Source organism: Hevea brasiliensis, chromosome 2 (assembly GCF_030052815.1).
Source record: "Hevea brasiliensis isolate MT/VB/25A 57/8 chromosome 2, ASM3005281v1, whole genome shotgun sequence".
In the NCBI taxonomy this organism is placed as follows: Eukaryota; Viridiplantae; Streptophyta; class Magnoliopsida; order Malpighiales; family Euphorbiaceae; genus Hevea; species Hevea brasiliensis.
In genome coordinates, this window is record NC_079494.1 from 113,008,601 (window position 1) to 113,034,830 (window position 26,230).

The 26,230-nt window shown below is 34.1% G+C and overlaps 3 protein-coding genes and 1 long non-coding RNA gene across 5 annotated transcripts; 2 read left to right on the forward strand and 2 right to left on the reverse strand.

Moving 5' to 3' along the window:
* Positions 1–3,615: 3,615 nt before the first annotated feature.
* On the forward strand, positions 3,616–4,993 carry LOC110657809 (bZIP transcription factor 53). Its single transcript, XM_021815176.2, has one exon. It carries the CDS (start codon positions 4,252–4,254, stop codon positions 4,681–4,683), a length of 432 nt encoding a protein of 143 aa, XP_021670868.2. The 5' UTR covers positions 3,616–4,251; the 3' UTR covers positions 4,684–4,993.
* A 1,794-nt stretch (positions 4,994–6,787) lies between these two features.
* On the reverse strand, positions 6,788–7,580 carry LOC110657820 (calvin cycle protein CP12-2, chloroplastic). Its single transcript, XM_021815187.2, has one exon. It carries the CDS (start codon positions 7,333–7,335, stop codon positions 6,955–6,957), a length of 381 nt encoding a protein of 126 aa, XP_021670879.1. The 5' UTR covers positions 7,336–7,580; the 3' UTR covers positions 6,788–6,954.
* Positions 7,581–11,081: 3,501 nt separating this feature from the next.
* Positions 11,082–11,982, reverse strand: LOC131170657 (uncharacterized). The gene is made up of 2 exons (XR_009141435.1): positions 11,922–11,982; positions 11,082–11,346 (listed from the first exon to the last, which is right to left on the reverse strand). It is a non-coding gene; the product is annotated as an uncharacterized LOC131170657 (long non-coding RNA).
* A 7,525-nt stretch (positions 11,983–19,507) lies between these two features.
* On the forward strand, positions 19,508–26,197 carry LOC110657861 (probable glutamyl endopeptidase, chloroplastic). 2 transcript variants are annotated; one of them, XM_058139390.1, is made up of 11 exons: positions 19,508–19,788; positions 20,449–21,424; positions 21,558–21,686; positions 22,329–22,628; positions 22,718–23,176; positions 23,293–23,358; positions 23,683–23,743; positions 23,984–24,133; positions 24,308–24,445; positions 24,636–24,937; positions 25,824–26,197. In XM_058139390.1, exons 1-11 carry the CDS (start codon positions 19,524–19,526, stop codon positions 25,828–25,830), a joined length of 2,853 nt encoding a protein of 950 aa, XP_057995373.1. In that variant the 5' UTR covers positions 19,508–19,523; the 3' UTR covers positions 25,831–26,197. The 2 variants fall into 2 exon arrangements, with proteins under 2 accessions (XP_057995373.1, XP_057995370.1); XM_058139387.1 differs by lacking the exon at positions 25,824–26,197 and having other exon boundaries at positions 19,517–19,788; positions 20,452–21,424; positions 24,636–25,172.
* The last annotated feature ends 33 nt before the right edge of the window (positions 26,198–26,230 follow it).

Consider the following 26,230-nt stretch of genomic DNA (forward strand, 5'->3'; position numbering starts at 1 on the left):
GGGCTGATTTGTTGAAATCTAATAGCGTTAAGCACGACTCGTGCAGTCTGGGCCCAGCCCGTGATTGTTCCAGGTAAATCTACTGCTTATGTTGGCAAAATTCATTGTTTCGTTTTTTTTAGGAGGGAACTCGATTTAACCAGTGAACTATAATTTTTTATTTTTATATATTGAGATTTTATTCTTTAATTAATTGTATTTTCAGAATATTAATATTTTTTAATATTATAGCAGGTGATATTCGAATTCCCACACTAAATTTTAAATAATGTAACTTCTACTGATAATAATTTTTACAATAAAGTATAGTATATATTCTTACAATATAAATATTATGAAAATTTTGGATATATAAAAATGCATAATTATATATTATTTATATAATAAGCCTAATTATTTATAAGCATTATTTAATTTAACTTTCACATTCCTATTTATATTTTTATGAAAAAAAATATTTTTTTAATTAAAATGTATTTTAGTTTATAAGTACTCTTAATATATACAAATATAGCAAATTACATAGTTAGTATTTTTTTAAAAAGCATATTAATTATATGCTGTGTTTTATAATATTAATAAAAATTAAAAAATATGTCATGATAGGATAGAAACTACCTGCCATCTTTAACCATCAATATTTTGGAAGTACAGCTTTGAATTTTTTTGGCATTGTTGTTTGGTAGTCTGAAAACGCAGGATTTGCTTAGTCATTGAAAACTACTAATATAGCTTATACAAAATGCTTTTCTCTCAACATTTCCTTCTCCTCAAATCATCTCGATAAGCATGCTTTTTTAATAGATTCCTCACGTGTAAAACCTTAATTGGTAAAAAAAATTCCACCTATATTATTAGTTTGCTTTATTGTTTGAAAAAAATTATTATTTAATTTTTATATTTTAATAAAATTAATTATTTAATTTTATATTTTAAAAAATAATTTATTTAGTTTTTTTAAAAAATTTTGTTAAATTAATTAGCCTTTTCGTTAAATTTTTTATTATTTAATATTGATTAACTTTTTTTTAAAAAATTTTAATGAAATTAATTAGTTAGTCTCTACATTTTAAAAAAATACATTAGTTAATTCATGTAATTTGAATTTATTGACTATTTAGTTTCATAATTATTTTTTATACCTAATTTACCATAATTCTCTCCTACTTATTTCTTTCTTATCATTTCTTATTTCTGTCTCTGTATCTCTTTTCCTCTAAACTCATATTTTTCTCTCCTTATTCATTTTGTGTTTTCATCTATCAATAAAAATGATGTAATTTGTCTACACAAAAAAATTTTAATTAATTTTTTAAAAAAATTCTAAATAATTAAAAAAATTATTTATAAGTAGAGAAAACATAAAAATAAAGTTCAAAGAGTTGAAAATTAAAAAAAATGTAAATTAATATTTAATATCCACATAGCATTTTTTTTAATCTAATAATATATTTTTTAAAATACATAAATTAATAAATTAGTTTCACTAAAATAAAAAGACTAAATAGTGATATTTTTCAAAATATAAGGATCAATTAATTAGTTTTTTCTTTTAAATATATTTATTAAATAGTAATATAAATAGTATAAACAATGAAAATTTTGATAAAATATTAAATAATTTAATAAAAATTTTTACATAAATTAAATAATTTATTTTTTTAAATATATAATTAAATAATTAATTTTATTAAAATATAAGAACTAAATAATAATTTTCTCTTATTATTTTATGGCTGTAGGAACAAATAGAAGGCCAAAGGAAGTTGTCATGAGCCATTCACCTTTGATAGTCCTTAACAAAAGTTACCATTGTTGGTTATTATGAGGATGATGTATGTTATTTCTTAATTTAATTTTTTTTTTCTACAGTTTAATGTGAATAATAATAATAATAATAATTCAAAATTTTAAATACAACTTTTTGATGTAGAATTTGCATTCATATGGAGAGGAAGAATTGGCATGATTCTGCAGAATAGTGAATTTAATAATGGGTTAGTATAAGTGATAAAAATTTTTGTATTCTTCAAAGTAAAGTGAGGTCGAGTGTTAAATTATCGTGAATTGAGAAAAATTATTTAATCTTAATATAAAATGCTAAGAAATAAGAGTTGCAATTGTATTTAAGAGTATTTGATGATTTTTTTTTTTACAATTTCTTATCATTTAAATTTTTGATAATGTTTTTTTTAAATATTTTAATTAAATAATTTTATGGTATTATGGTAATAAATGATTAAATTTAATTATTTATTAAAATTAATATATTATAAAAATATTATATTTTACAAAAAATTAATAGAAATCTATATATATAAAAGATAAAATTACGAGTCTATATAAATAAATTAAAAAACATTAAACGAATAATTAACTACTAAATTAAATTTTAATTTTTTTAAATAATTAGCTAATTTAATTTCAATTTTTTGATGATTTTAATTTTTTTTTATAATGACATTCTCTTTACAACTTTTATTATGCAACTGAATTGTTTTTTACCTTTGTCAAAAATTTTTCAAATTTATTGAATAATATATGATTTTACTCATTAATAGTTGTTATGCTTCTAAAAAAAAAATTATGTAACACAATATGGAGTTATAGCCTAATTTTATTTAAAACTAATAAATTAAATATATAAAATAATTAAAAAACACAAACCCTCTTTAATTAGAGTAAAATATAATATGATAATATAATATTATAATAATGAAAATTAAATTTAATTAATTATTAATTTAATATAATAATATTATATTATATATAAAAAATTCAATAAAAAAATTAAATCACGAGCATATAAAAAGATTAGTAGTATTTAAGTGAGTAAACTAAGCATATAAAAATATATAATATATAAATATATATAAATTTTAAAGAGCTTAAATAGAAAGAATTATGCTTTTTTTTTTATGGGATTGAGCACCTTAAAGATAATAACCTTAAAGATAATAATGTGACCAAGTCCCATTAGGAAACATATGGAGTGCGCCCAATCATAAACACAACAAGTAATCTTCATCCTACCAAGTATAACTAAGGTGCAAATGAATTTAGGCCACCAAACACAAACTGATCATTAGATATTTTTTCATTTTTTTTAAAATTATATTACAATGTATATTTGTAAAACATATAATAATATATAATTTATTAATTGATATTATTTTTTTGACATATTATTAATATTATTATAAATTTAAAAGTTTAATTATTTATAAATATGATAGAAATTAACAATTTGTAGGGCATCATTTTTTTAAAAATAAAGTTATAACGCCTTTTACATTAAGACAAATGCAAAAAATAAAACACACATTTTTCTGCTGATTTAATTCGATTCACAAACCTCCTTTCAATACAAGGACAAACGAAACTACACCGTTTCATTTCATTGAAATGGCCCTACGTTTTGTTTTATTGGTTTGGACCGAGTAAAAGAATCATTGCAGTATATTCCCTCGACAACCAAATAAAAATTAAAAAAACAGCTGGCGACTGACGTCACTCGTTACGTCAGCGATTGCACCGACGCCACTAATTTTCGACAAATATAGGTTAAAAAAACCTTTAAAACGCTCTATTTTATAATCCCACCTAACACTGGAATCCACGCCATCCCCTCTATAAAAGCCTGGCTCCGGCACTCTGTTAACCTTCTTTCGCTTGGCTTCGGATTTGTAAGGTTGCGTTTGTCTGCGTTCCGTTTCTTTCTGCAACTGTCAGCTAAGTCTTCCTCTTTTCTTTTCTTTTTATATCTTCGCTATCGTCGCCCTCCCCCCCTTCCGTCCTCCTTCGCTTTCGTAATCTCTTGTTGATCTTGATCCAGATCTAGGGTTTCCGATTTCTGCTTTCGATTTTTCCTCTTAGATCTTAATTCGCTTCAGTCCTCTTGGACTTGGATATCGGAGATTAGGGTCGCGTAAAACAAATACCAATGATTTTAGATTTTCTATGAATTACGCTATCCTTATGCGTCGAGTTCGAATTCTCCACTCCTTCTCGGTTGTGTTTCTCTACTGGTTCTACGTGTTTTCATGAATTAGTTTCTCTGTGTTGAACGTGTCTTGTAAATTTTGATCCCTATTTCCCCTCTTATCTGACTGTTGAAAAGCCCTAATTCTAATTCAATTTAGTGCATAGTATCGAATATCTAGTTTATTAACAGGTACTTCTTGAAAGCTCCTTGAGATTTTATTTTATTTTTTCTGTTGGAAAATTCGGGGAAAAAAAATTAGTTCTGCAATGCAAAGGCAGGCAGCGAGCTCTGGATCTGATTCTGATCCGCGTTATGCCAATGTCGACGAAAGGAAAAGGAAGAGGATGATATCAAATCGGGAATCCGCCAGGCGTTCCAGGATGAGGAAACAGAAACAGATGGAAGATCTGGTTAATGAATTGACTCTTTTGCAGAATGAGAATGGTCGACTGAGGCAGAATATCAACGACAACACTCAACGGTACGTGGAGATGGAATCCGCCAATAGCGTTTTGAGGGCTCGGGCTATGGAATTGACCGAAAGGCTTCGGTCCTTGAACTCGGTGCTCCAGATCGTGGAGGAGGTTAGTGGCTTCGCAGTTGAGATCCCTGAGATACCTGACCCCCTTCTGAAACCATGGCAACTTCCTTGCCCCGTGCAGCCCATCATGGCATCTGCTGATATATTTGAGTATTGAAGTTGCATCCGGTTAGTGAGTTACGAGAAGCTGGGGATGTATTTCCTATTGGGGTGTTCTTTCCGTTATGGGTTCGTTTTGTGTAGTGTGGAGTGGTGTATTTGGCGAATGCTGTTTTCGTGTCTTTGGGCATGAAGTCGTAATGTGATTTGCTTGCATGTTTAACTTCTTTTTCTTTCAATGTTTGTAGTGGTTTACAATGTACTAGTGTTGGTTTTTTTTTCCCTTCTGTTTACAATGTACTAGTTGTTATCCATTATCTGGGATTTCGTAATTTAATTTTAGGCAATTGAATGTTGTGCTTGATATAGATATGAGTTTCTTTCTAATTGTCAATGTTGTGGAATGGCTAATATGTATTTTTATTCGTCATATCATGTTAATACGCAAAATTTATGAGTAGCATAAAAGTAGATACTAGTTTATGGATGGAAATACTCTTTTTGTGTTTGATTTTAGATTAAACTTGATTGCTACAGCTGTGGGGAGTTGAGTGTGGAGTGGTGAAGTCTCTTTTATGTTCAATTTTGTTAGTTCTATGTTGGTTGCTTTGTGTGCCTGTAAATGGTGGTAGTTTCAATTATGTTATTCAATGGCCTTGTACATTGTCATATGTTCTCATGACCGGAAATTGTTCAATTTGCGATTGCGTTTTATTCTGTAATTGTAAGTCCATTAATAATTTGTGCTGAAGAATGGCATATTTTAGAGTTTTGTTTTGCTTATGGCAGATACATGGATTAAAAGCAATATAATGGATAAGGTTCAAGTGTTTCTTTCAGGTTGGACACAACTATGTAGCCCCTTAGAAAGTTGTTGGACTAGAGAAATTTCACAGTGGGTAAGGATTTTTCAGGGGATGATAATTGGTATATGTTATCCTTTCCTACCGAACAGGTAATTGCAATCTTCTGTGACTTTTAAACCGGTGTTACATAGAATACTCTTCTGTGATTTGGAAACTGAAGGTTCCTGTTAGTTGACTTATCTGATGGCGACTGAAACTCAAATCGTGGGGCAAACTTTTGAATTGAGAAGGTCGATATTGTGTTATGGTAACGATTGTTGACTAGCGGCAGAGATAAAGATGAAGAGGTTGCGTAGAGAACCTTGACTCTTGCTGTGGTTCATCTAGAATGTCTTGGCCGCCCATCAAGGTATTTTTATCTGAGAAATTACTGCCTTTCTGTTGTACTTGCTATCAGTGGTTGAGGGTTGGATAGACCGTAAACGGTAACAATTGCGAGCAGCGGGGCCATAGGATTTATTGATTTTTATTTTTTAAATGATAATAACAAAAACAAAACCCTTTGTTGACTATTTTTGCCACCTGTCCAAGTGAATTGGCCGCCACATGCCAAATAAAATATACCCCTTCATAGTTCATACTGTAAGGAAGTGTAGATTTATACAATTTAAGCCTTATCTAATTTATTAATTAAAAATATTAACTGTAGTGAGTCGTTATAATAAGTGGTATTTTAAATATAAAATGTGAATAAATGTGTATAAATTTTGTAATTTATATTATATTAAAATATAAAAAAGTAAATACTTAAAGATTCAATGCAGAAAAGGCCTGAGACCCGGTTCACAGCGAAAGTATCCAACAGATTATAGAGACCCCAAAGCTCACTCCAACTAAAACAAATCACAAAAGTCCACTAAACAAGCCCAAAGCAAGAAAACCAAGGTCTTAAAAAAAAAAAAAAAAAGACTTACAAGGCTGTCCCAAACCAGCACAACACAACATAGGGTGTAATACACAATGGTTATCATCTCATCAATACAAATAAGTTGATTGCTTTGGAAAAAAGGATAAGAGGTTGTAAATGCTACGTCACGTACTAAAGCAAACAATAAATGATGGATGGAGAGTTCATTTTATTTATTCATTTAGCAACAATTAAGAGTAAAATTTAAATTCCAAACATAGAAGATACATATGTCTGAGGAAAGCGTTATAAAGCTTCACAAGTTAACAATTTATACTATTATCAAGTTGATTTATTATTATTATTATTATTATTATTATTATTATTATTATATGCAATATAACAATAAAAGGAAAAAACTTTTAAAAAATAATTAACAAAAACACTGATACGTTAAGTAATAATTAGCAATTTATCTTCTAAGATGGTATGGTATATGCATCTGATAGCCCCATGATAAATCCATCATACAATAACTTCAATTTCCTCACATATTCAAAGGATTATGAACATCTAAAACTTGATTACTTAAAAGCAATAAGCAAAGAACCCATTTTCAGTCCTCATAAGTGCGGCACTCATCTGTCTCCGGGTTGTCCTTGCAGTAATTCTCCAAAGGGTCAGACTGCTTCTTCTTGTCCCTCGCATGGCTAGCAGCTGCACTCAGTTCCTCCACTTCGTCCCAAGCCGCCACACATTCCCCGCTCGCTGGGTCGCCTGCGCAGGCCTCCTCTGCGCTTTTGATGCTCTCTTCCACCTTCTCCGATATGCTATCTGGGGCTGCTCTCACTGGTTGGATTTGCATGCGTCCAGACCCCAATCGGTATGCCCTCTTCCATGGGTGGTTTAACTTGAAGATGGGTTGAGCCTTTGGTGCGTCTGTGGCCTTGGCTAAGACTCTAGGAGTTGAGAGGTTAAGACTGGTTAGTGTTGCCATTGTAGTTTGCTTCTGTGCTATCTGCTATGGTATGGTCGAGTAATGGGTGCTCGAGGGAATATGACAATGGAAAGCTATACTATTGGGGTGCGCAAGGATTTTTGAACACAGAATGCTTATCATTTTAGAACCAATTGCATGCTTCCACGTTAGATTAGGTCGAGATATTTTAATTGAAACGCATGCAGGAATGAAATATGAGGACAATTGAGGACAACTAAAAGTGTCGTGTTTTCCAACCGAACTTCCTGGAAAAAATAAAAAAAAGGAGAGAAATTTAGCAAAAAAAATCCAAGATATTTACCGCTTTTTGAGGCTTAAATGACACCTTGCCCATGAAAGTATCACCACAGATGTCTGAATCTGAACGACTACCCCTTATTAAAAATAAAAAAAAAATACTTGTAATTCCAGCAAGTTGCTCAGGAAAACGAATATTAATAGAAAGATTTTCAGACCTCGTTAATCCAATAAATCATGTGTTGGAAATCATAGATGGTATTAGTTTTAATCAAGCATATAATGAGTAGTTTGAGACCATTATTATTATTAGATCTTTTGCAATTACAGAAGTTTCCTTCTCCGTCTTTGATGAAGGCAATCCTGGCCTGGAAATATATATTTTTCACATGAGGTTGTTATTACTTTGGCAAGTGGCTAAGATGGCATTGGAGTCATTAACAGATTTGATATGTCCATTATTTAAAATGGGCCATGAGTTCAAAACAGATATTGGATTTGCTTGAAATCTATGGACCTAAGGTGTGGAAGGGCAAAACAATTTTCACCAAGTAATATTTATATCCATTAGCAGCTCAGTTTTATTTTTTTATTTACAACCCATATATCTATTTATATATATATATATATATATATATATATATATATATATATATATATATAATTAGTAACAAAAATTAGTAACATGAGAAAAATTTTCTTGCAACGAAATTTTATGTAACTTTTATATTTAATTTTTATTTAATTACCTAATTAAATTTACATAGAAAGATAATAATAATAAATTATAACCCTCTCTGGGTACTCGCATAAGCAAAAAGGCCAATAAAGGAAAAATTTTCTTGCAATGAAATTTCATGTAATTTTTATATTTAATTTTTATTTAATTACCTAATTAAATTTCAAATTTCACTCCTAAATTAACTTAGACCTTCAAACGTCAAATAATTTAATTTAATTATCCCAATTAAAATTTAAATATCACTCATAATTTAACTTTGACCTTTCAACTTTAAATAATAGTAAATTATTTCAGAATTTTTTAAATAGTTGTAATATATAATTATTATTTAATTTAATTTTTTAAATGTAATTCAAATTTTACTCTTTAATTAATATAACCTTTTAAATTCTAGTGAAGCACCATAAAGTTAATTTGGGATATTTTATTAAATATATAAAATATTATAAATAAAGTATAAATTACTTTTTAAATATAATGTCTATTTATTAAAATAATTATCAAAATTTCAAAACGTAAAATTTTTTTATTCAAACTTTTTAAAAAACAACAATAATAATCATTTACTTTAATTATCTAATTAAAATTTGAGTGCCACTCCTACATTAACTTTGACATTCAAACTCCAAATAACGATAAATTATTTATATATTTCCTAAATGGTTATAATATATAATTTAAAATTAAAAATATCAATATAAATTAAATAAATTAAACATAAAGTAATTAATCATTAAAAAATTTAATCATTAGGTTTAATAAAACTAGGAAATTTCTTGCATGTCATAATTTTTATTTTTTTAATTATAATTTATTTTATTATTAATTATTATTGAATAAAAATGTTAATATATAATTTAAAATTAAAAATAAAATATAAATAAAATAAATTAAGCATAAAGTAATTAATCATTAAAAAAAAAAGTTAATCTTAAATATTGGATATTTTGATTGTGAAGATAGTTTAAGTGACCTATAATAATTGCTATATATGAATTATTAGTCGGAGAGATTCATGTCCCTGTCAAGATCTGGTGTTGCAAATTTTTTTTAATTTAGTATTTAATTATTGCTGATTTGTCAATCCAATCCAAGGCTTTTAATTTTAAAAATCAATGAATATTAATTAAATTTATTTTTTTTTAAATATTTACTCTAAATTAGAGTAAAGTGTATTTTTTTATAATTTTTAAATAATTATAATATATAATTATTATATAAGTTAATTTTTTAAATATAATTCTTAATTAATTTGATCTTATAAATTTAAAAAATAAAAAAAATATTAATTACTAAATATAATTATCATTCATTATAAAATATTTTTAAATACATTTATTATAATTATATTTACTATTTAATTACTAATAATTTATCAACTTAATACGTTTAATTTTAAAATTCAATGAATATTAATTAGGTTTAATTTTATTTAAAATACTTGTTCTAAATTAGAATCGAACATCTTTTATATATTTCATAAATAATTGTGATATATAATTATTATATAAATTAATTTTTTAAATATAATTCTTAATTAATTTAATATTCAAAATTTAATAAATAAAAAAATATTAATTACTAAATATAATTATTATTCATTATCATGTTCTCCGCTTTAAAATTTTGAAGGAAGATTAAATCGTTTAGTATAATATTTTTAAATGCATTTATTAAAAGTAATGCTTATTCACTAATTTTTTAATTAAAACAAATTATTTTTTTTATTTTTTAAATAGTTATAATATATAATTATCATGTGATTTAATTTTCTAAATATAATTCTTAATTAACTTGGTATTTCAAATTTAAAAAATGAAAAAATTAATTACTAGATAAAATTTTTTATTTGAATATTTTTAAACACATCTACTACAATTATATTTAGTAGTAGTTAATTATTGATAATTTACTAACTCAAGATATTCAATTTCAAAATTCAATAAATATTAATTTGATTTAATTTATTTTAAAATATTGACTCTAAATTAGAAATTTATTTTAAAATATCGACTCTAAATTAGAATCAAACATTTTTTTTTATATTTCCTAAACAGTTGTAGTATAAAATTATTAAATAATTTATTTTTCTTAATTTAATTTTTAATTAATTTAATATTTTAAATTTAAAAAATAAAAATATATTAATTACTAAATATAATTATAATTCATTATTATATTTCCTAATTTTTAAATTTTAAAATAAAATCAAAATTATTTAATAAAATATTTTTAAACACATTGTAATTATATTTAATAATTAATTACTAATGATCACATTTAATTTTAAAATTCAATATGAATATTGATTAGGTTTTATTTTTTTTTTAAATATCTTTTTTAAATTAAAATGAAATATTTGAGTTTTTTAGAAATTAATAATTGAATTTCTTTAAAAAAGATATATAATTATTAAAGTAATGTTTATTCTTTAATTTTTATTTTTTTAAAAAGAAGTACATTAGATTTTTTATATTTTTTAAATAATTGTAATATATAATAATTAATTAATTTAATGTTTTAAATTTAAATAATAAAAATATTAATTATTAAATATATGTCACGACCCAACCTATGGGCCGGACCGGCACTAGGACCTGGGCCAGCCTAAAGCCCCCGAGGCCCGTAGTAAGCCTTAACTGTTCATTTACCCAATTCTAAGGCCCATTGGGCCCAAATTCAAGAAACCAAACGGATGAGTCAGCCATAAAATGGACTTTCCAACGGGGAGTTTTTGACTCACCCGACCTGTAAACACAATAAATACTCAATTGGGGAGCTCAGCTCACCCTCCACATACTCATCAACATAAAATAAATGGGAGCTCAGCTCCCTCATCCAATCCATCAACATGCATAACATATTTAAGTTTACAGGTCCAACATGATAAAAATATTACAGACCAAATTCAAATAAATACTGCTAACACATGCGGAAATTCTAGGAGTAATTAAAATTACACAAACATGGATAAACAACCTGCGAAGGATAAAAGCAGGTTAACCCAGAATAAAATATCCTCCTGTGGCCTGTAAAAATTTTTGAACAGGAGTGAGCGTTCGACTCAGAGAGTAAAATATCAATCTTAACTATAATCTCTATAACTATCTTAAACTAATGCAACTTTGTAGAGTGAAATGCAACATTAACATCATATTCACATCATAGCATCAAAAAGGTAATTTGGAGCACTCACGCACCCTGTAGCATCAATCATAATATATTGGGAGCTGATCCCATGTGACTCTCTTAAATCCAACACAGTGCGTGAAGAACTCAAGCCGGACTTTCGCTTAATAAACCAAATCGAGGGTCCCAGCGAAGAACTCAAGCCGTGACTACCCCTCGAAGGAACGGGTCCCAGCGAAGAACTCAAGCCGTGACTACCCCGTCCTATCCATAGTCCACACCACATCACACGCACGCCAACGCACGCACACTGCTCCAAATTACCACAACAACACTCATGGCACATTACGATTATGAATGCAACATAAATCGTGCCTAGAGTTTAACTACATAAATATATTCATATAAGTGATGCATGGGCATGCTGAACATATAATAATATCGAAATTATAATTAAAATTAATATTTTACTCACAGACTTGACGACAAATTACTGTGGCGGCTGGGCGGAGGAAGAAGGCTGTCCCGGCTCACCTGACAATTACATTACATCTATTTAATAAATTTGACTCAATACAAAAAAAAAAAAAAATATCAAGTACGTCCTAAGTCGTGCCGAAAATCCGGCAGAGTCTCCCCTATACCTAGGACCTACCCAACCTGCAAAAGGGCTAAAAACGCACTTCTATACTCACAATCCATATATCAACAGTTCAATCATATCACACAGCCCCTCCTGGGCCCATCAAATCAATCATAATTAATAAAATTTTGGGGTGTTACATTCTTCCCCCCTTACAGAAAATTCGTCCTCGAATTTTTTTTACACAAGGCAGAATAAAGTACATGATTATACATTGAACAAGTAAGGGTACTTGCTACGCATGTCCCGCTCTGACTCCCAGGTGCACTCTTCCACTGACTGACTCCTCCACAAAACCTTGACCATAGGGATCTGTTTGGATCTCAGCTGTCTCACTTGGTAGTCCACTATGGCTACAGGCTGCTCCTCAAATGTCAAGTTCTCTTTTAGCTCTATCACATCCGGCTGCAGTACATGAGAAGGATCGGGAATGTATTTCCTGAGCATGGAGATGTGAAACACGGGATGAACGTGAGAAAGGTTGGGTGGTAGCTCCAACCGTGAGGCAATCGCTCCAACTCTATCGGTAACCTCAAAGGTCCGATATACCGAGGTGCCAACTTGCCATTCTTTCCAAATCTCATGACTCCCTTCATTGGAGATACCTTCAGAATACATAGTCGCCATCGCAAACTCCACATCCCTCCGTGCAGTGCATAACTCTTACGCCTCGAAAAGTTGTCTTGATCGTTCTCGATTAAAGGAACTACCTCTGAGGTGTACTGCACTAGGTCTACATCATGCACTTTCGCTTCCCCCATTTCTGTCCAACACAGAGGAGACCTACACTTTCTTCCATATAATGCCTCATAGGGTGCCATCCCTATCTTTGGAGTGATAATCGTTGTTGTAGGCAAACTCCACCAAAGCTAGTGCTCATCCCATTGACCTCCAAAATCCAAGACACTCATGCGGAGCATGTCTTCGATGTTTGGATTGTCCTTCTGAATTGCCGTGCATGTCGAGGTGGAAAGCCGTCTTGAAGTTCAAGCGTGTGCCAAGTGCCTCCTGCAACTTTCTCCAAAACCAGAAGTGAATCGGGGCCCTCTATCGGATATTATGGGCGGAATTCCATGCAATCGACTATTTCTCGAATGTAGAGCCGGGCATCTTGTGCCCGCAGTATGTAGTCTTCTGGTAAGAAGTGAGTGATTTGGTCAAGCGGTCCACAATTACCCATATCGAATCATATCCTCGCGTGGTACGAGGCAACCCGATCCACAAAATCCATAGTGATCATTTCCCACTTCCATTCTGGGATAGGGAGCTCTTGCAGCTTCCCTGACGGTCTCTGGTGTTCAAACTTCACCTTCTGACAAGTCAAGCACTTGGACACAAAGTCTGCTATGTCTCTCTTCATGCCATTCCACCAATAGCTATCTTTCACATCATGGTACATCTTGGTGGAACCTGGGTGGATACTGTACAGTGTGTAGTGTGCCTCTTGCATGATTTCATTCCTGAGATTGTCCACATCGGGCACACATATTCTAGAACCTTGCACTAGGGCGCCATCATTGGCAAATCCAAACTCACCACCTTCACCTTGCTGTACTTTTCTACGATCTTCATCAATTGTTGGTCTCGTCTTTGGAAACTCTAACTCTGTCCCTCAAGTCCGGCCTCACCGAAAAGTGAGCCAACAATACCCCTCATCTGAAAGATCTAGGATTAAACCTTGATCCATCAACTCATGTACCTCTGAATCGGTGGTCTCTTTTACTGAAATGTGCGCCAAACTACCAGAATATTTTCTGCTCAAAGCATCTGCTACAACATTGGCCTTCCCAGGGTGGTACTGGATGGTGCAATCATAGTCTTTCAGAAGCTCCATCCATCTCCTCTGTCTCAAATTTAAATCCCTCTGTTGGAAGATGTACTTCAAACTCTTGTGGTCGGTGTATATCTCGCACACTTCACCATACAGGTAGTGTCTCCAGATTTTTAGTGCAAAGACTACAGCCGCCATTTCCAAATCATGGGTGGGGTAGTTCGCTCATGCCTCTTCGTGCCTTGAAGCATAAGCCACTACCTTTCCATTACGCATCAAAACACACCCTAGGCCAACTCTGGAGGCGTCACAATACACGGTGTATCCTTCACCACTCACAGGTAGTGTCAACACAGGGGCAGTGGTTAGACACTCCTTGAGCTTCTGGAAACTCTCCTCACAGTCATCTGTCCAAATGAATGGAACATTCTTCCTAGTCAATTTAGTTAGGGGAGCCGCTATCCTGGAGAAATCTTGCACAAAACGCCTGTAGTAGCCAGCTAAACCCAGAAAACTTCGCACCTCAGTGACTGTTGTAGGCCTAAGCCAATCGATTCTGACTTCAATTTTCTTGGGATCCACTTGAATGCCGTCACTAGAAACCACATGTCCCAAGAATGAGATGCTTTCTAGCCAAAATTCACATTTTGAAAATTTGGCATATAGCTGGTGCTCCCTCAAAGTCTGCAACACTTTTCTCAAGTGCCACACGTGTTCTTCCTCGGTCCGAGAGTATACCAGAATGTCATCAATGAATACGATGACAAAACGGTCCAAAAATGGCTTGATCACCTGCTCATCAAGTCCATGAAGGTTCTTGGTGCATTAGTGAGTCAAAAGACATCACCAAGAACTCATAATGACCATACCTTGTCTTGAAAGCCGTTTTGGACACGCCTCATCCCCGATTCTCAAGCGATGGTAGCTTTGATCGCAGTCTATCTTGGAAAAGAATCTAGACCCTTGGTGATCAAATAGATCATCGATCAGGAAGTGGATACTTGTTCTTCACAGTCAGTTTGTTCAGCTGTCTATCCTCAATTAACAACCTCAAGGACCCATCTTTCTGTCTCACGATTAGAACTGGAGCACCCCAGGGTGAAGTGCTGGGAAGTATGATACCCTTGTCCAAAAGCTCCTGTAGTTGCTCCTTGACTCTTTCGATTCTGCTGGTGCCATCTGTAAGGTGGCATTGAAATGGGGTTTGTACGGCACAACATCGATGCAAAACTCTATTTCCCTTCTGGTGGCAACCACAGAGCTCCTGCAGGAAGACATCCATATATTCTCGACAACAGGAACATTTTCCATGTCGACACCTTCTACGGATGTATCTCTCACCAATGCCAAATACCCTTGGCATCCACGCCTCAACATTTTCCTAGCACTAATTGCACACCAAGTTATATGGAGCCACGCTCTGTCACCATCAAAGCTAAACTCTTCCACACGGTATGTGGAAGTACACCTTTTGTTCCTGCAGGTCTAAGGTGGCGTAATGAGTTGCCAACCAATCCATCCCCAAAATTACATCAAAATCCATTCATCGGTAAAGGAACCAAGTCTGTTGGGAGGATCTTTCCATCCACTACTACTAGGGCTACCGGAAAAACCATATCTACCTCTATGTTGTCACTAAGTGGGGTAGCTACGGACAAAGGGCATTCTAAAGTGGCGGGTTTCTACCCAATCTCATGGCAAATACAGGGGAGACAAATGAGTGCGTAGCACCCGGATCTATTAAAACACGAGCCTCATAAGAACAGACCAGAAGAATACCTGCCACAACTGCGTTTGAGGCCTGAGCATCCTGGTGGGTCAGGGTGAAAACCCGAGCTTGACTCTACCCCGAGTGGCGTAACCACATGCGACTCCTACCTCGACCGCCTCCATATCCACGTCCCCCTTGTCCTCGGCCCTGTTGGCCACTGAACTGACTGCCTGCCATGTGGGAAGCACCCGGATACAGCTGGCGAGGAACGTTGGCAACAGAACCCTGTGACCCCATCTGTGGCTCACTGAAAACGGGGCATTCCCTAGCAAAGTGACCTGGTTGGCCACACCTGAAGCACACTCCTGATCCCATCAAACAAGGTCCTGAATGCCCTCTTCCACATTGTGCACAAGGTGCCAAAGAGGATCCTGATCCAGACCCAGAACTACTGGACCCTGAACTCTGACCACTGCTGGATCCGTACCCTGGTCTGAATCCTCGAGGTTTATGCCTAAATCCACTTTTCTTATTTCTACTCTTTCCTCTGTAATTACTCTGGCCACCACTGTCCTGAGTACCCATGGGAGGGACACCTGAGGAACCTTCTGCTTTGTTCTTCTTTGCTCTTCCGCTGTCATCCGCAGCAGAATCGATCTCTATCCGTCTGCTCGGTCAACCACCACGTCAAAAGATCGATCGGACATCATGGCAGTTCGCATACCTCCCGCCCCTTTAAGAACCTCTTCACTTTCATAGTTTCTGTAGCAACAGCTGTAGGGGCATATCTGCTCAATTCCAGAAACTCTGTAGCATATTCATCTACAGACCGGCCATTCTGTCTTAAGGCCTCAAAAGCCCACTGTTTCTGATCTCTGTAGCTTTCGCACAAATCTATTGATGAAAAGTTCTACAACCGAGCCCATGACAAACCCTCCATCCGGGGTAACACGTAGTCATTCATCCATTGCCTAGGCATAGCCCCATGACATCTTTGTACACACTCTATCGGTCTTCTATCACCAATCAGTAGTTACGCTCTGCTCGTCAGGAATCCAAAACCGATATGCGTCATCGACACATCAAAATACTGTGCACCAACTTCTTGAAGTTTACAACTGCTTGTAAGGTTCTACTCTTGGTGCGGTGAACAGCTGATGCTGTGGGGGGCGGACCATATATTGAGCCATCATGTCGATGGTACTCTCAAACCCAGCTAGGGTAGCTGACATTGGGTCCATGTAACCCTGTGCCAAAAAGGATCGATCTCAGATCGGGTGGCCGCTCCTCTACTTGAGCGACTCTAGGCCTCCTACCCCGCCTCCTTGGGGCAGTGTGCCTCATCTGTCCGACACCTCGTCAGCACATTTGGTTCTCGTGCGATGGCAGCTCTCCCGCTTCTACGCATTTTCCGAAATTCAAGAAGATTAGCCCACAAAATTCAAAGCGCACATTACATAGCTCTATAGACTGATATTTAGAAACTATATATGAATCAGAAAATAGAAGCAAAGACGACATTGCAAGACTATTGTGGACCCTAATTTTCAGCATGTGATTTGTAGTTGACTTTTGCAAACACTTAGACAAATTTTCCCTAAGAATCTGGAGCCTAAGCTCTGATACCACATTTGTCACGACCCAACCTATGGGCCTGACCGGCACTAGGTCCTGGGCCAGCCTATAGCCCCCGAGGCCCGTAGTTAGCCTTAACTGTTCATTTTCCCAATTCTAAGGCCCATTGGGCCCAAATTCATGACACCAAACGGACAGAGTCCGCCATAAAATGGACTTTCCAACGGGAGTTTTTGACTCACCCGACTGTAAACACAATAAATACTCAATTGGGGAGGTCACTCACCCTCCACATACTCATCAACATAAAATAAATGGGAGCTCACTCCTCATCCAATCCATCAACATGCATAACATATTTAAGTTTACAGTCCAATATGATAAAAATATTACGGACCAAATTCAAATAAATCTCGCTAACACATGCGGAAATTCTAGGAGTAATTAAAATTACACAAACATGGATAAACAACCTGCGAAGGATAAAAGCAGTTAACCCATAATAAAATATCCTCCTTGGCTGTAAAAATTTTTGAACAGGAGTGAGCGTTCGACTCGAGAGTAAAATATCAATCTTAACTATAATCTCTATAACTATCTCAAACTAATGCAACTGTAGAGTGAAATGCAACATTAACATCATATTCACATCATAGCATCAAAAGGTAATTTGGAGCACTCACGCACTCGTAGCATCAATCATAATATATTGGGAGCCGATCCTGCATGACTCTCTTAAATCCAACTGGTGCCGTGAAGAACTCAAGCGGACTTTCGCTTAATAAACCAAATCGAGGGTCCGTGAAGAACTCAAGCCGTGACTACCCCTCGAAGGAACGGGTCCCGGAAGAACTCAGCCGTGACTACCCCGCCCTATCCATAGTCCACACCACATCACACGCACGCCAACGCACGCACACCGCTCCAAATTACCACAACAACACTCATGGCACATTATGCTTATGAATGCAACATAAATCGTGCCTAGAGTTTAACTACATAAATATATTCATATAAGTGATGCATGGGCATGCTGAACATATAATAATATCGAAATTATAATTAAAATTAATATTTTACTCACAGACTTGACGACAAATTACTGTGGCGGCTGGGCGGAGGAAGAAGGCTGTCCCGGCTCACCTGACAATTACATTACATCTATTTAATAAATTTGACTCAATACAAACAAAAAAAAAAAATATCAAGTACGTCCTAAGTCGTGCCGAAAATCCGGCAGAGTCTCCCCTATACCTAGGACCTACCCAACCTGCAAAAGGGCTAAAAACGCACTTCTATACTCACAATCCATATATCAACAGTTCAATCATATCACACAGCCCCTCCTGGGCCCATCAAATCAATCATAATTAATAAAATTTTGGAGTGTTACAATATAATTATCATATTCCTTAATTTTAAGTTGAAAATGTCAGTGAAAATAAAATAAAGAGTTACGTTTATAAATTAAATTAAATAAAAGAAATTTGGATGAAATTAATTGAATAATAATAATAATTTATTTAATTTAAAATATAATTAAAAACTAAATTAATAAAATAAAAATTATAAACCATTCATACAAAATATTTGTACTATGCTAATAATATTAAAAAGTCAAATGGGATCGTAACAGTCAGTGAAATTTTAAATTTAATCATAATTGAATTAATTATTTTAAAAAATAATAATTTTATGCTTTTGATATTTATATATTTATAATAATTTTTTATAAATTATATAAAAATAAAATTTTAAATTAAGTAAAGGAATAAATATTTTATAACTTGTTTAAAAAATTAGCTCATGGCGTTGACGCGGCCGTAGCAAAATTACTAAAGCCCCCACCCACGTTCAGAAGAGTCTCCGCAGCTACGAACGGCAGATTGGAGGACATAATAATTAATGGGCACACACCCCAACTATAATTTGATTTTCAAGTAACTTTTATTTTTGATATTTATTTCTCTTTATAAAAAAATATGTTGTTATTATAAATTTAAGTATATATAAAAATAAGGCAATAATTTTTAAACTAATATCTAAATTAAAATTTATATATTGATTATTTTAGTTAATTTTATAGAAAATTGAAATAAATTTTAATAAAAAACTATTAATTTTTTTTATATAAAATTAAATATACTCAGATGAAAAAAAATACAATGAAAATATAAAATTAAAAAAATATATTAATTTTCTTTTCTTTTATAACTAGGGGAATAATAATAATAATAATAATAATAATAATAATAATAATAATAATAATAATAATAATAAAAGATTCTTTGGCCCAGTACTTCATTTAATTTTGATTGGATATTTACAACACTATTAAGCAACTTCCACAACTAGAAAAGGATCAATCAAACAAACGATGGGCCATTATAAGGTCTATTATCGCCTTACTCTGCCCTCCACCTTCCCTCTCCCTTCTCTACCTCTTTTCCCCTCTCTCAAGCTTCCCCGATTCACCCCTGGCCACCTGAGAACTCATCACTCTACAAACTCGGGCAGATTAAGGCCAATCATGGCTGCTGCCACTTCTAGGCTCGGTAATCTCGTTTCTGCAACATCTTTTGTAGCCGAAGACGGTGGCGGTGGCTCCAATGGCTCCGTTAATTCTTCAATTGAAGATGATGGTGCTCTATTTGCTTCTTTTTCTTTCTAATATCCAGCTTTAGTTTACACTGATTGTTTCTGTATGTTTCCTTCGGCTTGCTTCTTTTCACCTTTGAGTACATCTTTCGTAATTGATTGAGCTTGCTTGAAGCTTATTGATTGTTTCTTTTTTTTATTATTGTCTAATGCAGCAGGAGAATTCATTAAGGAGGTTGAATTCTAACTAAATTTATTATTTCTCTATTTTTTACCTGATATCTTCCTATATGCTGTGAGTGAGAACTCGTGCATTTTTCTGTGCTGCCTTTCTTTGGGTCTAATTGATTAGTGAGTGGATGACAAGTACTTTCTCTCTCTCTCTTGTTGCTGATAGTTCCTTTTTGTTGTTTTACTAAGACAATGCGATTACTCTTGTAATTTATCTTGTATAAGCAGTGGATTGCTTTTAAATGAGTATGGCAAGAATTCTTTATTCACTTAATAGCTACTCTTGTATTTATGTATATGTGTCTTTGTGTAACACTTATGTTTCTATTGATTAGTGTTTGAGTTATTCACATATCCAGTATGCACATAATATTTCCCTTTTTATTTAACTTTGTGTTCTTTGCAAAGGTTATCATGGATGGATTGATTGTTGCTTCTAATTGACAAAATTTCTTTCATTTCGTAATATGTAGAAGCTTTGGGAGGTAAATATCAACTTCCTCCACCGGAGATTAAAGATATTGTTGATGCACCACCTCTCCCAGCATTGTCATTTTCACCCCAAAAAGACAAAATACTATTTCTTAAGAGGAGATCTTTACCTCCATTGGCAGAACTAGCTAGACCAGAGGAAAAGCTGGCTGGCATGCGAATTGATGGAAAATGCAATACTAGAAGCCGAATGTCATTCTACATTGGTATTGGCATCCATCAATTATTGCCTGATGGTACTCTGGGGCCAGAGAAGGAGGTACATGGCTTCCCAGATGGTGGTAAGATCAATTTTGTTACCTGGTCTGTTGATGGTAGGCATTTAGCCTTCAGCATCCGAGTGGATGAAGAAGACAACAGTACGCTTAGATTATGGGTGGCTGATGTCGAAACGGGGAAAGCTAGGCCATTGTTTCAATCCCCGGATGTCTATCTAAATGCCATATTTGATAATTATGTTTGGGTGGATAACTCTTCTCTATTAGTTTGCACCATTCCTTTATCTCGGGGAGATCCACCAAAGAAACCTTTGGTTCCCTCTGGTCCAAAGATTAAATCAAATGAGACAAAAAATGTTGTTCAAGTTCCAACCTTCCAGGATTTGCTGAAAGATGAGTATGATGAAGATTTATTTGACTACTATGCCACCTCACAACTTGTGTTGGTTTCTTTGGATGGGACAGTGAAGGAAATTGGCCCACCAGCTGTGTATACTTCAATGGACCCTTCCCCAGACCAGAAATACCTTTTAATTAGTTCTATTCACAGGCCATACTCTTTTGTTGTACCATGTGGTAGATTTCCCAAAAGAGTAGAACTATGGACAACTGATGGGAAATTTGTGAGGGAACTCTGTGATTTGCCTCTTGCTGAGGACATTCCCATAGCATTCAATAGCGTGCGCAAAGGGATGCGATCAATCAATTGGAGAGCTGACAAGCCTTCAATACTCTACTGGTATATAAGTGAATTTTTTTCCTCATGGGTGTGAACTCAAGCTTCTTGTTGTGGGATGGCAACGATTTTACTACTTTTTTTATTTGTTTATGTATATTGTATTTATTCTTTGTATGGCACTTTGAGGTTTTAGGGCAGAGACACAAGATGATGGTGATGCAAAAGTAGAAGTTTCTCCTCGAGATATAATTTATACACAACCTGCTGAGCCTCTTGAAGGTGAACAGCCAGAAATCTTACACAAACTCGATCTTCGCTATGGGTATGACTACGAGCTATATGTTTGATGTCTTTTCCCTGCAAAATTGGCCTGAAATTAAATGTGTCTAGGAGAACATTTAAATTCTTCTTCTTCTTCTTCTTCTTCTTCTTCTTCTTCTTCTTCTTCTTCTGCTTTAATACGTACGTTTGTTTTGAAAATGATGTCCCTGACTTCATAAAAACAACCATTGTTTTGAAAATGATGTCCTTAACTTCATAAGGATAGGCCAGAAACTAGCTTGAGAGGGCCAGCTCTTGCATTTTTTAATATGCATATGTAAGTAGTTTATTTTGCAAATCTTGACTATGGTTCTTGTTACATGCTCAAGGCTGTGGATTTTAAGTTACCAAGAATAATTGTATAATGCTGTGAGATACAGGGAATGCATGTATACACTTAATAGCCATGTCTTGGGCAATTATTTTATTCCTTAATATCTCGATCTTTACCATTCACGAGAACGTAAGTATCAAACTTTGATAAAGGTTGATTGAAGGCATGCTTTTTAAACGTTATATGTGGAAATTATGCACATGATTATGTAATTAGCTTGTTGCAAGGCTTAGCTCTGTTTTTGAAAACCTGCGCAGAAGATTTAACCTGGAATCTTCTCTTGATATGTGTTTTCTTTGACCTTCACAGTGGAATTTCTTGGTGTGATGATTCTCTAGCTCTAGTTTATGAATCGTGGTACAAGACAAGGCGAACAAGAACCTGGGTAATATCTCCTGGCTTTAAAGATGTGAGTCCACGAATACTATTTGATAGGTCTTCCGAAGATGTTTACTCCGATCCTGGCTCCCCTATGATGAGAAGAACTCCTTCTGGAACTTATGTGATTGCAAAGATAAAGAAGGAAAATGATGAAGGCACTTATGTTTTACTGAATGGAAGTGGTGCAACACCTGAAGGGAATATCCCTTTCCTTGATCTATTTGACATGTGAGTACTAGAACCACCTTTCAGTAATGTGTTCCTCTCTTGGTCCCCGATCCCTATTGGTGTTAATGTTCTAAACCAAATTCTTTCAGAAATAAAGGCAGCAAAGAACGAATTTGGCAGAGTGATAAAGAAAAATATTTTGAGACTGTTGTTGCTCTAATGTCTGATCATAAGGAAGGGGATCTACACCTTGATCAATTGAAATTGTTGACTTCAAAGGAGTCAAAAACTGAAAATACTCAGTATTATATCCAGAGCTGGCCAGATAAGAAAGCATGTCAGATTACAAATTTTCCTCATCCATACCCGCAGTTGGCATCATTGCAGAAAGAGATGATTAGGTACCTGAGGAAGGATGGCGTTCAGCTTACTGCAACATTATACTTGCCACCTGGCTATGATCCATCAAAAGATGGCCCTCTCCCATGTCTGTTCTGGTCTTACCCTGGAGAATTTAAAAGCAAAGATGCTGCAGGACAAGTTCGTGGTTCTCCTAATGAATTTGCAGGCATAGGCCCAACATCAGCTCTTCTTTGGCTTGCTAGGAGGCATGAAATTCTTGTTCTCTCTCTTTTCTTGTGCTATATGTGATGTTTTTGTGTGTCCATTATCAATATTAGCTTCTTCTGATTGCACCGTACCTTACTTGTTTTATATCTTGTAGATTTGCCATTTTATCTGGCCCAACGATTCCTATTATTGGTGAGGGTGATGAGGAGGCAAATGATAGGTAATTTGACAAGAATGTTGTAGAATTTTGTTCTGTAGCCAGTTCATATGGATTTTTTACCATGTGTTCATGGAATTGTTACAAGTTGCACGAATACTTGTGGAAACCAAACTCTCTTATGGTTATGCGTGACATAAACCACTTATTTATGTAAATATCTTGTCCATATAGAAAAGTGACACATAATCAATAATATCAGATACGAAACACAAGTGTAAGGTGTGTATCATATTTTTGGTTTTCTTTTTCAGCTTAAGTAGTGAAAAAAAAAAAATCATACATAAATAGCCCAAGAATTTTAATTTATAGTAAATGCTTGGTTAGGTACGTAGAGCAACTGGTTGCAAGTGCAGAGGCAGCTGTTGAGGAAGTTATCCGACGTGGAGTAAGCTCCTTTATTCTTCTGTATATGACAATAATTCCTAATTATTAGATACACTAAGAACACTAAAAAATAGTGTTCTCTCTCACAAAAAAGTGGATCATCTCTATAATATAGAGAGTGGATTCTATATGAGTGTGAGAGATGGTGCATGTGCATCGGGTGTATCTAATAATTTCTTGATAATAATGGTATGATATTGAATGAATTTGTGATGGAATCTTTTTGACTTCACACTTTAAGGTTGCTTATCCTGGAAAAATTGCTGTTGGAGGTCATTCCTATGGTGCATTCATGACGGCAAACCTATTGGCACATGCTCCTCATCTTTTCTGTTGCGGAATTGCACGCTCTGGGGCTTACAACAGAACACTCACGCCTTTTGGTTTTCAGGTAGCATGCTAGTTGAAATGGGTGGACGTCTTTGTTTAAAAGACAATGATTTCCAGCAACTGGGCAATGTTTCCAGCAACTGGGCAATGTTTCCTATATTTCTCCTCCCTTTTTTTCAGCTAATCTCGTGTTTTACTTATGGGTGGTCATTGACTTCTTTCACTTTATCGACAGAATGAGGACAGAACACTCTGGGAGGCCGCTGGCACGTATGTGGAGATGAGCCCTTTCATGTCAGCGAACAAAATTAAAAAGCCCATATTACTTGTTCATGGAGAACAAGATAACAATTCAGGAACACTAACCATGCAGGTACTACATATTATTTCTCTTCTATTTCCCTTTCTCCTTTTCCTCCTTTTGTATTTATTTATTTCTTTTTCCAACATTCTGACTTCAACTCTACATATTCTCTAAATTCTGGTCATGTATTTGTTAGTTTGTCGGTGTCTTCTTCGTCAATTTGTTTACCTGCTGCTTATTTGCATTCACTATGATGCAGTCGGATCGTTTCTTTAATGCTCTGAAAGGTCATGGTGCACTTTGTCGCCTGGTTGTTCTTCCTTTTGAGAGCCATGGATATGCTGCACGCGAGAGCATCATGCATGTTCTCTGGGAAACAGATAGATGGCTGCAGAAATACTGTGTATCAAACACTTCGGATGTAAATGCAGAACTTGATGCATGCATAAATGATGTAAGCAAAGAAGTTACAGACTCTGAAAACAAAGTAGTTGCGACCAGTGGACGCGGTGGCCCAGAGCTGGCAGATTTTGAAAGCGAAGAATTCCACCCCATGCCAAGGTCATTGTTATGATAATTTCCGCCGTTTTTTCCTTTATAAGTAAGGTTGTAAAGTCCACTTCTTTTCCTAAACTCGCAACTATTCTAAGAATAAGAAAAGAGAAGTCTGGTCACGAAAAACAGAGGCTTAAAACATTTTAGTGCCTTTTTTTTTTTTTTTTTAAGTCGGTTATGCCTACCTGTTTCAATCTCCTCAACTTTGCTGTCTTTTATCTAAAGAATTATTTCTTCTGCATTTGCAAGCGGTGATTGGGCTAATAGTTAGATCTGTCCGGGATAATTTGGCCTTCGGTCGTAAATTTTTGTTTTGTTTCATATCCTATTTTCCACTTACCAATTTTTTAATCATTAAACCTTGAACTGTCATCTCTCTGCTGTGTAGAGTGAATTGTGGATCAGGACAAATGCCCTTCCCTTGAAAATGAAAATATGCATCAAGTTAACAAATTTTCCTCGGAATACACTAAGTGTTACAAATTTCGTAAGTACTATTGGGTATCTCATCTTTTGCATGTTGCGTCGGGTCGTCAAAGCATTGCACGATATTACAGTCCACCATGATCTTTGCAATGGTATCATGACAGCATACATAAGTGAAGTTGTCATTTTCTTTTTTTCCACTCACTGTGTGAATACCTCAGTTTGCTTCATGGAGTGTTCTTCGCTTAATATCAAAATCATTCTCTCTGGTATGCCGTATTACTGGCACTAGTTTCTTTTTTTTTTGTCCAAACTGGCACTAGTTTCATTGCTATGTCCAGTACGTGATTTTATTACCGAAGCAAAGTTCTTTGTTGCCATTTCAACATTAAAATAAAATTGTTTACATGCCCATGTTGTAAGGTCCTAATCATCGCTCATTTTGCTTTTTCATCTTTCCTGATAGATGCTAGAAATTCGGGGGTTCAAAAAAGAAATACACATCAAGGAGTTAGGCTGCGCAGCAGTTAGAGACTGTTAGTTTTGGCAGACGACTCGGGGACGTCCTTCCAGTCCTCCAGTTTGAGGGTTTTCCTTGAATAATAACATTAAAAAAGATCGTGGAATCACCATGCGAGTTCTTCATTCGCTTATTCAACGATGCTGGTACAGTCATTGTAGGCAGTTAATTTATCATACAATTAGTGCTATATTTGAGTCAACTGAACAAATCATTTATTTTACTTTCAATAAATATATATATAGAACTTGTATGTAAAAATGAATTCTACAACTTCTTTGGTAATATCATATTCTAGAGTTAAGAATTTTATTAGTTAATTCTAAAGCTTGTATCAAAGTCTCTTCATTCAA

Coding starts and splice junctions, on each gene's coding strand:
- LOC110657861 (XM_058139387.1), top strand. CDS start 19,524: ATGGGCCATTATAAGGTCTATTATCGCCTTACTCTGCCCTCCACCTTC. Junction 23,744..23,983: donor AGGAAGTTATCCGACGTGGA/GTAAGCTCCTTT, acceptor TCACACTTTAAG/GTTGCTTATCCTGGAAAAAT. Junction 24,446..24,635: donor CAGGAACACTAACCATGCAG/GTACTACATATT, acceptor ACTATGATGCAG/TCGGATCGTTTCTTTAATGC.
- LOC110657820 (XM_021815187.2), bottom strand. CDS start 7,335: ATGGCAACACTAACCAGTCTTAACCTCTCAACTCCTAGAGTCTTAGCC.
- LOC110657809 (XM_021815176.2), top strand. CDS start 4,252: ATGCAAAGGCAGGCAGCGAGCTCTGGATCTGATTCTGATCCGCGTTAT.